This window comes from Myodes glareolus, chromosome 6, assembly GCF_982192425.1.
Source record: "Myodes glareolus chromosome 6, mMyoGla1.1, whole genome shotgun sequence".
In the NCBI taxonomy this organism is placed as follows: Eukaryota; Metazoa; Chordata; class Mammalia; order Rodentia; family Cricetidae; genus Myodes; species Myodes glareolus.
Window position 1 is genome coordinate 68963390 of NC_142031.1, and position 13149 is coordinate 68976538.

The 13149-nt window shown below is 45.8% G+C and overlaps 1 protein-coding gene across 1 annotated transcript in view; it reads left to right on the forward strand.

Moving 5' to 3' along the window:
* Positions 1-4677, forward strand: part of Klhl29 (kelch like family member 29) — a 297008-nt gene extending 292331 nt beyond the window's left edge. Inside the window, exons 13-14 of the mRNA XM_048439662.3 lie at positions 177-321; positions 2519-4677. Of these exons, the coding sequence (XP_048295619.1) occupies positions 177-321; positions 2519-2702 (329 nt within the window). The 3' untranslated portion in view covers positions 2703-4677. The remainder of the gene's footprint in view (positions 1-176; positions 322-2518) is intronic.
* The last annotated feature ends 8472 nt before the right edge of the window (positions 4678-13149 follow it).

The window sequence follows — 13149 nt, forward strand, 5'->3', positions numbered from 1 at the left end:
CAAAGCCCAGGCACAGCAGGGAAGCCAGCACCTAGAAAAAGGCAAGCCAGCCAGGACTCAGCCTGCTCCTGGTCCCCAGCCTGTCGCCAGGGCAATCATTGGGAGCACTGCTGGGAAAGAGAGAGGAGGGAGGCCAGGACCACTGACCTTGACCACCTGCTCTGCCATCCTCACAGACAACAAGTATGCACCAGCTGTCACCCTCAACGGCTTTGTGTTCATCCTGGGAGGAGCTTACGCCAGAGCCACCACCATCTACGACCCAGAAAAAGGCAACATCAAGGCGGGCCCAAACATGAATCACTCTCGCCAGTTCTGCAGGTGAGGGAGTATCTGGGCTGGGGTTGTGGAGGAGTGGGGACTGGAGGGGTGCCTGGGTGAACCCACCCATCGGGAGAAGTGCAATTGCAACCTGGAGGAGTAGCCTTCCCCACCCCCAGGAATGGATGGCAGGGCTAGAGTATAATATGGGGCCCCTAAGAACAGCTGTGAGAGGGTCCTGTGTCCCCAAACTGTGGCTCCCGTATGATCTCTTCTCACACTGGAAGAGACATAAAAGCCACCCTCCCTTCAGGGAGAAGCAAGGCCAGCTCTCCCCTCAGGTGCCTTCCAGAGGCATGTCGGGACAACTGGCCTCTGATGGGAATGCTCTGGTCACATATGTGAACCCATGCCGGCCCAGGCAAGGGCACACGCTGCGTCTGTCTGCTCCTCTAAGGCTTCCTGACAAGACGCAAGCACAGGCAGAAACAGGAGGTAGAATGCAGATTGGCCCCAGCACACTGACCCCAGGTCTGTGAGATGCCAGCCCTAGCTCTTCTGGATGCTTCCTTCACCTGTCGAAGAGGAACAGGAATAAGGAGCACCCTAGACACCCCACTGTTTGCAGTCCCATAGCACGTGCTTCCCGAAGAACACCAGAGGCCATGACTAAGTTTTCAGTTATGAATGACAGGAAGTGTTTATTGAGTACCTGGTGTTTGTCTAGTTACACAGAAGGTAATGCTTACTACTGACTGCTAACATGTTGCTTCAACTTGGAGAGGTAGCTTCCCCAGCCCTAGAAAAGTCTATCTCCTCTGGCGTTTAAATGCAGAAAACTGCAAGGCTCCTGGTGGAGTTTGAGTTCCTCAGATTTTTGAACTGTCCTTTGATACCACAACTGCGATCTCGGTCTGACTTTTCCGTAGCTGATAGTGACGTTTGGACACCGAGTCAGTGAGGAAGAGGTCAATGCCTTACCTGAGACTACAAGCAACAGAAAACACTGAGTCCCAGGGGTGGGCAGAAGCTGGCCTTTGTGAGAGAAACAGGGAGATAGTTGACCATTAAAAAAAAAAAAAAAAAAAGACATGAAAGCCCAGAGTGGCAAGGAACTAGAAGGGAGCACTATGGACTATGGAGGCCTCGGTGTCTGATGAGAAATCTAGAGTTGGGATGTGTTCTGGTCCAGGCCTTGCAAAAATGAGGAGAGCCTTGAAAACTTCTGGGTCCATTTTTAAGAAAGAGCCAAGAATTGGCCATTTGATGGAGTGAAGGAGAAGTTGGGGCTAGAAACATGACGAGAAGCAACAGCTGAAATGCATGAAGAAGTAAGTGCAGGGCTGCAGAGGTGACTTAGTGGAGAAGAGCAGCTGGTCTCTTACAGAGGACCTGGGTTCGATTCCCAGCACCCACATGGAGGTTTACAAGTATCTGTGATTCCCATTCCAGTGGATCTGGTGCCCTCTTCTGACCTCTGCAGACACCAGGCATGCATGCTGTACACATACATACGTGCAAGCAAATCACATAACATAAAGTGAAAAAACTTAATTCAAGGAAATTCTACAGAAGTGCAGAAAGAGCGGTAGACCAGGCCTGTGGAAGAGCTGATGGGAATAACAGGTCCCAGTCAGCTAGTGTCACTCAGGAAACAGGTCCAAGCAGAGCTGTCAGTCACCCTGCAGAGCACGCTTGGCCCTTGAGTCACAAGTGGAAGCAGGCCCAGTCACACGTGCTGAGAAGACAGGAAGAAGGTAGGCCTCTGGTTCATGGGCAGAGGGGCGGGGCTTCCTGTGACAGAGCTGCCGCTTGGTTAGATCTGACCCCTGGTATTCTGTCTCTTGGTGTTTGGAGTCCCGTCCCCAGCTCCGTGTGAAACTCCGAAGGCTCTGTCCGCCCAGTAGGAAAAGATGCCCAGGAAAGGCTCGGAGACGGGCAGGCATCTATGTAGAAGCGTCCCCTGTCGCAGCCGTCTGTAGTGTCTTGGCGGAGCTGGGAGGCGGCAGCTACTCAAAATGAGCTTATCTCCCCTGAGAAGAGTACCACGTGTCATCCCGAGTGTTCCTGTAGAACAATGTCGTTGTTGTTTTGTTGTTTATTGGCCCAGGTTAGGCGGCAAAGAAGAGCAAGATCCTACATGACCTGTGCAAGAGGGCCCGGGGGCCCCCACAGCCAGGACAGGGTTGGAATTCTGTTTCCAGAACAAATATGGAAACTCAAGGCCTAACTCTCTGCCTCACTTTCCCTCCCGTAGTGCTGTGGTGCTTGATGGTAAAATTTATGCAACCGGAGGCATCGTGAGCAGCGAGGGACCAGCTCTGGGCAACATGGAAGCCTATGAGCCAACAACCAACACATGGACCCTCCTACCCCACATGCCCTGTCCTGTGTTTAGACATGGCTGTGTTGTGATAAAGAAATATATTCAAAGCGGCTGACATCGGCAGAGAGCCCAGGACAAGCCTATGGGACGAGTCTGGTGAGGCAAACGCCACACACCATGGTTATCTTCCGACACCAACGAGAGGCCCACAGAACACAATCAAGAAACTCACTGCGCTAACATTTCGAATATTCTCTACATTGAATGTAGAAAATCATCCTCGCCTTTTGGGTGAAGCGGGGCACAGCGCTTCAGAGCCAGGGCTCGCTGGCCAGCCAAGGCGCTTGCTCTCAACGGGGCGCTCGCTCTGCCCGGTGCAATAGTTTCACATATTTTTCAGCTGGGAGAGAGGCTGTTTTTTTCCTTCTTGCAGAGCAAGGTCAATCCCTAAACCACCATAGATCAGCTATCCTGTGACAATACTGGGCATCAGGCTCTTTTGGAGTAAGGTCAAAGTGTCCTTATCACTTTGATTCCTATTTTCTTTGGTTTTTGTTTTTGTTTTTAACCAATCTACACTTTCAAGTGGCCGAGAGAAAAAACGAGGGACGGAGCTGTGCAGCACCGAGGCCTAGGAGGGGGCTGGTTGCCACCAGACAGGAGAGAGGGCCAGCTGCAGAGCCAGGGCTGACAGCCGCAGGGATTGCTGGGAAGAGCCGCCTGTCCTTCACGGGTTTTTCTACCATGTTTTTGCTGCGAACGGACATGGTGGAATGTGCTAACTTTCTCTTAGCCAGTCTGAATTATTTAGATTTCCGAGGCATTTTCTTGATACACAAAAGGCTATTTTTAAGTACCGAGAGGAGGAGGCCACAAGAGGGGCAACGCTGTGGGGCTTCCCAGAGCTCTTTGTAGGTAGTGCCAGAGGGGGGCACTGGCTCTCATTTTTCTATGTGCAGAATAGAGGAGCTCTCCTGAGGTGGGCCATGCCCCCACTTTATTTTTGGAAAAAGTTAACTCCCAGACAGCCCTGGAAGACCATGCCTCATGGAGGCATTGTCAGGGGGGAAAGGGTCTATTCTAGAAGAATGTAGTTCTGGCTTCTGACACCAGTCCAGCTCCCTCCATGAGGTAAAGCTGAGGACCCAGGCCCAGAAAAGGGACTGAAGGAGGGAGGGAGGGAGGGAGAAGAAATGTCTACAAAGCACAGGAGACTATTTTTGATATTTATAGCTATATATTCAAGGCACCTGCCGCGAGAGCTCTCAGGATGGGGACAGCCTTCTTAGACGAGCCATGACAGCCACGGCCTGAGGGGCACGCGTAGAAACGGCTCTTCTTGTTGCCTTGTTGGATAGCAACCTGAGAAAAGGGAAGCCAGGAAAAACCTCCCAACGAGGCTCAGAAGAGAAAGGCCTTCCCATTAGTCCTTAGACCCTCAAACCTCACCCAGTCCTCAGCTTCCGTTCCAGGGCAGGAAGAAGGCCGCCGCCACCGTGCTGTTTAGTTGAAGTTAGTACCAAATACACACCATTTTTCTACCTGGGAAGTCAGCTCGCCATCACCTCATAATAAGAACCACTGACAGAGAGAAAAAGAGACAGGATACACTCTCCATCATTCAGTATTGGATGACACAAAATTCCAGTCCTAACGACGGGCATCAACTTCTAGCATTACAAGTGTGGCTCCCACTTGACAAGATACCGAGCTTCGTTATGCAGTTTTTAATATTATTTATTATTTAAAAAAGTAATAAGCACAAAACTACATACATTGTATGTCATTTAAAAGTATTTATGTCAAACAGGGTGCAAGTGTGAACCCAAGGACTGGAGCACAAATTTCTAACTGCCTGGGGCAGGGTGAATGTGAGCATTGGCGTGCGTCTGCCTCCAAGGGAGGTGCTAGTGGTCAACAGGACTCCACGGAGGACACTGAGATTCCGTTTCTCTCCTCATCAATCACACTGGAGCAAACTGGCTATTTCTGTGAATGACATAAAACAGGGTTCTCTGTAATGGTATTGTATATAGTATATGTTTATTGTTAAGTTGTTATATTATAATAAATATATTTATAGATCTAGACTGGGAAGCTGATGCAATGTCTCTGTGTGCCACCGCCTTTGCTTCAGTGACACCACACCCCGGCGCAAGCCTGCCATTCCTCTTGGCCGCCAAGAGTACAGACAGCCACGTAGGTTTCAATGACTGGAGAGGACCGGTTTGCAAGAGGAAGGGAGGTGAACAGTAACCAGTAAAGGACAGCTGAAGGTCAAAGTTGAAAGGACTTACAGACACAAAGGAATTGACCCAAGCCTATTCCCTTACACCTATGTGCTTCTGATCATAGCCATGCTTCTGGAAGCGCCATAGCTTGCTTCCCCCAACCCCTTCTCTCCTGTACTGGAGTCACTTGCTGCTCAATTCATCGGCCTAGCAGGAGCCACAAGACACTTCCCTCTAGGAGGAAAATCAAGTGTGATTTCCCTGCTAAGAACCAGGTAGGGTGACCTCCCTGCTTCCTTGGTTAGTCTGTCACACAAACACACATTGCTATGCCCAGGACACCTAGGCAAGGTTTATTTAGCGTGAAATGTGGAATGCCTCTGTCAGGAAGGGTGTTTACAAGAGAGGGCAGGTTTTCCAAAGTAGTCACCCACATGAAGCCTCCGTGCCCTTAATCCTTAAGTCTTACCTAGATCTAGTGTCTCCTTGAAAGCAAAAGCCTAATATGGTTGGAAGAGGAGGCGTTGAAGCCTTGAGATGAGTGGGCCATATGTCCATCAAATAAACATTTCCCTGGGAACATCAATCCTGCAAGGTAGGATGGAGGCTGTCCAGTGGATGCCAATCATGAAGAGCTAAAATGATAACTTGTGGTAAAAGCAATATGCTAGCTCCATTCTTGTCTACTTCATTTTCTTTTTATCAAGGGAAATGCTCTCATGGTCCATGAAGACTCTCTGTGTTTTATACCTAACTCTGGTGGTAATCAGAGTCCATTTTTACCATAAACAGACAGGTGAGTCCACTGGATTAGGAAAGCCGCCATGATATCCATCAAGGCACAATCACCTGATATAACAAAGAAGGTTAGAAGACAGTCCATATTGTCTGTGGATTTTTTTTTAAGAACCTCAAGAGAGCAATCAGAAGAATGATCTATTACCTAAGTGGTAGAGTATTTTAGTTAAAGGGACCAGATAATACGATTGGAAAATGTTAGTTAAGTAGAAATAACTGTTAGATCAAAAAATTTTAACATTAATTAAAAAGGTGCTGGCAGATAGAATCCAAAAGTTTAAAAAAAAAAAAAAAGCTCAACACTGAAACTCAGCAAGGAATGAGGTAATACCTGTTCGCTATTAAGTTGACTCCCTACACCCACCTGTAGGGGGAGCTGTGCTGAGGAGACGCATGAGACCCTACAGTAGCGCTGAGGGTTCTGCAAATGGACAGCAGGCATATCAGAAGCCCCAGGAGCACTGAAATAATCACTTCTAGGCAGCCGTAGAAAAATGACATGAACTCTAGGAGAATAATGCCAACTATTCTAACAGGGTACGTAAGATTGACTAGGTCTTGTCTGTTGACACTAATGATGTGCTAGCCACCATGCTAAGCACACAGAGCACTGGACTCCCGCAATTCAGGTACAAAAGACACACACACACACAACAAAAAAAAAAAACAAAGAAAATCCATCTTTGTACAAGACTGTAGCATAAGATGTGCGGCTATGTGTGGAAGACACATATGCTTGTGTATAGATGTACATAGATGAGCCCGGTTCACAAGACCACCTAGACCTGTGCTCTAACAACTCTGAGACCAGGGTCCTTCTTCCCCAAGCTACCTCAGAAACCTTTACCTTCATACAAAATGACCAAGTGTGCAGCCCTATCATTGTACTCATGGAACTGTGAGCATATATTCTTCCCTCTTTTCAAGAATTTATATACCTATAAGTAATTATATAGTTACTTCTGTAATAAAAAGATAGATATGCTATGAATTTTTTTCTTTTGTCCTTTTTCGTTAGAGGATCACACCCAAAGGCTTCATGTTAGTGACCACTCTGCCCCCAATCCCTACAAAGTGCTTCCGTGGTAACAAGAGACAGAAAGTAATGTTTCCCTGCGCTTCAATCTAAGAAATTCTGTGTATGCGTGCGTGTGTGCGTGCGTGCGTGCGTGCGTGTGTGTGTGTGTGTGTGTGTGTGTAGATAAGCAATAAGAAATTCTTTGTGTGTATGTGTGTATGTATGTGTGTATGTATGTGTGTGTGTGTGTGTGTGTGTGTGTGTGTAGAGAAGCAGTAAAGAAATCAAAGGATTCAAAATAAAGGACCTGAGAAAATTAAAAATAAGAAAACAGATTGCCACATGTTAATGCTAAACTCTGGGGTACTTTGTCAAGATTTGGTCTTTGCTTCGTCCTCCTCATTTTCCTCCTCTTCCTCCAGAATTAGAGATTAACAAGTTTCACACATGTGAGCAAGGACCCTAGAGCTGCACTGCATTCCTATCTATCTATCTATCTATCTATCTATCTATCTAATGCTCACGGGCACGACTGCACACAGCATCCTGTATGCTCTCAGCTGCCTCAGCAGCACAGGGTACCATCTCCACACTTAATAAAGTGAAGGAGGTCATCGGTACAGAGACCATCAGAGGAAAGGCATGGAATGTGACCTTAGTCCTAGCACAGCCCTACAGAAGATACCCAGGTAAGCCCACCAGACTCTGAGACTTCAACAAGTCAGCCCATGACCTGTCAGTGTCCAGGGCCAGCTCGCTGACTTGAGAACCCCTACTAAGCACGTGGTTCCCCAACGCAGCCCTTGCTTAGCTCTTGACCCCAAAACCAAGTCTCCTTCCTTTCCATCACCTGTATTTAAATTCAAAAATTCATTGAGCCTAGCATTCCACTAAAATACCACATTAAAACATAGATTCTACTTCATCCTTGTCTTAACGTGAGCATTTGTGTTAGCAGACCAAGTTAAAGCCAACTCCAGTCAGAAAATCTTGGGTCTGTGAGGATGAAAGCTTTCTAATAATCTACTTTTTTTGTTTCTGAGGATGACTAAATTCAATAAATGTGGAAATCAGTAAAGCAGACCAGTGATCTGGAATGGAGATTTAACTGTGTGAAAGGCAATTGCTTCCTTCCTTTTAAATATAATCCATGAAACGCCTTTAGTAATGCATGGTAACTAAAAGCCACCAGACAAGTGAATGGCGCCCCCTTTAAATGTATGGAAGAGTTTGCAACTCCCTACCCCAAATACCTTTATTTCTGCATACTAAGTACAATTCTGGATTGTCTTATTTTCTTCCTTTCATCCTTTTTTTCTCTGTACAACCCAGGCTGCCCTCAAAATGTCTTATGTAGGCAAAACTGGTCTTGAATTTCTGACCTCTCTGCTGCTGCCACCCAAGTGCTGGGATTACTGGCATCTGCTACCAAGCCAAGCTCTTGCATTTATTTAAATGCTAAAACAAAAAACAATGTAATTTTCTTTCTCAGAGAACCTTAAGCTACAAACAAAGTAACCATACATAGTGTTTAGAAATACTGGAACCTCATGCTAACTGAGTTGACTTTTTTGCTACAATGAGAATATTGGAAAGGCCCTGTGCTGTGGCGGCCATGGAAACATGAGGGGCACTCACAGGCTTTGAGGGAGTTCAGAGGATCTTGGGACTGTGTTCTTCTCTGTAACTTTTGGACTCCAAACAGACAATTTCAGAGCAATGGTTACTGATTTACCATCGCTTGAGAACTCAGAATATCAAGAGCATAGCTAGGGTTTCTGTTGCTATGAAGAGACACCATGACCATGGCAACTCCTACAAAGTCAAACATTTCGTTGAGGCTGACTTACAGTTCAGAGGTTTAGCCCATAGCCATTATGGCAGGAACCATAGCAGCATGCAGGCAGACCTGGTGCTGGAGAGGAACTGAGAGTTTTGCATCGTATCTGAAGGCAGCAGACGAGACTGCCACACTGGTCTGGCTTGAGCTTCTGAGACTTCCAAGCCTACCCCAAAGTGATGCAGTTCCTGCAAAAACCAAACCTACTCCTACAAGACCACACCTCCTAATAGTGCCACTCCCTAGAGACTTCTGGGGGCCATTTTATTCAAATCACAAGCTTTTTACAAATTAGATCAAAGACATTACCTCACTGGGCATTTCCTTCATCATTGTCTGAATCCATTATCTATGAAACCATAAATCCTGCACTTTGCAAGTCTCTTCTGCATTCACATGTGCATGGGCCTGCTTAACCTGCTGGATTTTTGTTGTTGAGACACCATCTTGTGTATCCCATTCTGGTCTCTGACTGGTTATACAGTCAAGGGCAAGGGTAGCCTTGAACTTCAGATTCTTCTGCCTTTACTTCCGAGCCCTGGGAATCAAAGGTGTATGCCAACCCAGCATTTCAGGCATGCCAGGTGAGCACAGCCACATGTGCAGCCCCTGCACTTCCCCTTTAAGTCATACTCTTTAGTTTTTGATGCTTTCCAATGTCTCGCAATTGAGCAGCTACACCTCGAGTTCGTTTCTCAGAAACGCATCCCTCCTCTTTTTCTTTTTTCTTTTTCTCCCCCACCTCCACCCCAAGACAGGGTTTCTCTAAGTAACAGAGTCCCAGCTGTCCTGGAACTCACTCTGGAGACCAGGTTGTCCTCAAACCCAGAGATCCACCTGCCTCTGCCTCCAGAGTGCTGGGATTCAGGGCGTACGTCACCACTGCCCAACTTGCTTTCCTCCTCTGGTTGCCTCATCCTTCTAACACCTAAGTCCTTCTGCCAGACCCTGAAAACAAACTACAGTCCTAGTCACCTAACCTCTGCGGCTTCTTTGGGGTAGAGAGCTAGGGGAAATGTATTCACATTGATTGACACCTCAGGCTTGCCTTAACTCTTTCCTGTTCTCATCTGCGACTCTCCTAAGCCTGTGCTTCTTATTACCCTTTATGTTTCCACTTGCCAGGCTCTCTGCAGCCAAGCTTATTTTAGCAATCCCCAACTGAGGGGGGGGGGAGGTTTAGGGCTGAAAATACTAGATTGAGTTTGAATCCACATAGAACAAAAAAAACCACCCTGGCATGGCTAAGAATGCCTGTGACCCCAGCACCAGCAAGCATTCTGTATCTCCTAGCTTAGTCTCTGTGGCAGCCAGAATCCCAGAAGGAAAACTCTCATTAGAGTGTACAGACCCAATGCCAGCTCAGTTCCAGGAACAAATAAGCCCCCTGAAGTGGCAGTAGCCATAAGAGAAGCTGAACGCTCTACAGGACTGCATGAAATGCTGAGCTTCCATGTGAAGAGCTGGCTGGGATCAAAAGAACCCGATTCATCTCTAAACACTGATGTGACTGCCACCAGGTCCTGCTGGCTGTGCACATGGCTGTGGCTGCTCTTCAAGGTTCCTATAAACCCTACAACTCATGAAAATACATTTATTGTTTTATGGTTCTGGGCATTGTTAGTCTGAATTGGGGTCTAGGAGCTAAGAAAAGGCACCCATGGCCTGTGTTACTCCCAGGAGCTGTAGGAAGAACCTAGCTTTCCTGTATTGCATCCCTGTAGTAAGACTCCTCGTGATTACATTATAGCCCCAAACAATCCCCAATAACCACTCCATCTCATGATTAATCATGTCTTCAATGTCTCTTCATGGGAGGTGAACTTACAGGGAGTCATGTCAGCTTACCAAAGTAATAGAACTTAAAAACTCTACCACGCTATTGAAACACTACTTCAACGATAGAAACAGCCATAGAAATCAGCAAGGACTTCTGGTTTGAACATAACCAGGTTTGCTGTTTGCTTTAAAAAAAAATCAGCCCTCTCCACAAGACTATATAACCAAGCTAGCATCTAACATCTCATAGATGATTTTCAAACCAGCTAGGACACAATCCAAGATCGCTTGACATTTAAGAGCTAGGAATACATTAAGTAACTCACAAAAGAGAAAGCAATCAACAAACACACACCAACCATGAGATTTCTCAGAGGCTGAAATGATTTTAAGAAGATAAAAATTAAAAATCTCCAAATCTAAAGAAAAAAACTTTATTAAAAATGAACAGAAGGGCCAAAGAGGTGGCTCAGTGGTTAAAATGAGAGCATTTGCTGAGCATCATGAGGACTGAAGTACGGATCCTAGCAACCATGTAAAAAGTCAACATCTTGCAGACATCTGTAACCCTAGTTACAAGGGGGCAGAGAAGGAGAATCACAGGGGATTTCTGGCTATCAGACTAATGGAGGAAAATGGGCCCCAGACCCAGAGAGAAACCTTACGTCAGGGGAATCAGTAGGAAGTGATTGATACCTGATCCCCTCTTCTGGTCTCTGCATGCACATCCATATACATACATGTGAATACACTCAAACACATAAGCATAAATAAATAAATAAGTCTCTTAAAAATTGAACACAGCCTCAAAAACCTGCAGGAATATATATATATATATATATATATATATATATATATATATATATATATATATATATATAGAGAGAGAGAGAGAGAGAGAGAGAGAGAGAAAGGTCCAACGCCCACACCTCTGAAACCCCAACAGGACAGAAGAAAGGTGCTGGTACAGACAAAGACCTGAAAAAAATGATGACTAAAAGCATCCTAAATAGGCAGAATACCTAAACTTACAGACCCAAAGATCAGTAAGCCCAAAGTGGAGAGCCTCGGAGATATTCATGTCCAGTTACAATGATTGAAAGTCAATGTAAAGAAAAAGTCTTTAAATGTAGTCAGAGGAAACAACACATTACATAAACCACAATTCAAATGACAATTTGAAACATTAAAAAAAAAAAACATGAATGAAATCAACAAGTTGAAAGAGCATTTCAAAGCCAGGCAAGGCGGAGGTGAGATCAGGAGTTGAAGGTCATACCCGGCAAGCTCAAGGCCAACCTTGATTACCTGAGATGTTGTCTCCACAAAGCCAATCAACAAATAAGGAACATTTCAAAGGAGCCTCAGGAGAGCGTTAGGGGAACAGGAGTTACACACATGCTAAGCTGCTGCCATGACTGGGGATGTAAACTTTGGAACTGGACCCAGGCTGCAAAACATCTTCAGCATCCTACAGCGAATGTTACGGCTGGCACCATCACTGATGGTTCTTCTCCCTGGTAAAGGCTCAGAGATGATAATGTATGACCCACTGTGACGGTCAGTTCCAACTGCTAGCCTGATTGTATTAAGAAATACCTCTGCTATTGATGGGGCATATATCATGGGGTATGTCTGTTGATGGCATTTCTCAGAGTGGTTTACCCGGGGCCATCCTGAATGTGTGTGGCATCCTGTGGGCTAGAGTTTCAAGCTAAAGAGAAAGGGAGAAGAGGCCAGCAAAATACTGGCATTTTTCTTTCTCCACCTCATGGTCAGCACCAAGGATCAAGCCACTCCCAACACTCACCTTTCTCTCCATGGTGGACTGTCATTCTTTGAACCATGAGCCAAGACAACCTCTTCCTCTCTTGCTTTGTGTCAAGTTTTTGGTTACAGCAAGGAGAAAAGTAACTAATTCATCTAGTGACAAGCAGCCTGACAGGTGTGCCTGACCTATGGCCAATGGACTGAATGCAGCCAAGGATAGCTCCAACCATTGTCTACCTGCAAGTATGTCTGCATGTCAGAAGAGGGCACCAGATCTCATTACAGATGGTTGTGAGCCACCATGAGGTTGCCGGGAACTGAACTGAAGACCTCTGGAAGAGCAGACAGTGCTCTTAACCATCGAGCCATTTGTCTGTGTGTGTGCGTGTTTGTTCATACGCGCACACACACCATTTACACACACACCATGGTGCAGACGTAGAGGTCAGATGACAACTCACAGGACTCTGTGTTCTCCTTCCACCATGTGGGATCCAGGGGTCAAACTCAGGTCATCAGCCTTGGTGACAAGTGCCCTTTATCTGCTATTCTACCTCACTGGCCCTAAAGGAAAGCCTTTAGGAGAAATAATGAAATGTGAGACCACGTACTGAAAGGGAAACAATAAATGTCTGGGTAAATAAAACAAATGATTTTTACCCTCACGTTCCTGAAAGTATTTGTGACAGTTGACAGAAAACATTGTCTGGTGAGGTTTTCAGTGTTGTAATACAATTCCTATGACAACTATCGCATTTGGATAAAAGGTTTCTATATTTTGTTTTGTTGTTGTTATTTGTTTTTGGTTTTTTTGAGACACAGTTTCTCTGTAGCTTTTGGAGCCTGTCCTGGAACTAGTTCTTGTAGACCAGGCTGGCCTCGAACTCGTAGAGATCCACCTGCCTCTGCCTCCTGAGTGCTGGGATTAAAGGTATGCACCATCACAGCCTGGCCAGATTTCTACATTTTCGATAAGGTAGGAAAATGCTAATTTTAGATAAATTGTGAAAAGTTTATAAAGTATCAAAGAAACCCCTACAAGTAGTTCAGAGATAGTTAGAAACCCAGGAAATGAAAAAGGAATAAAACTAAATAGCCCATAATAAGAAATAACCCAGAATAAGAA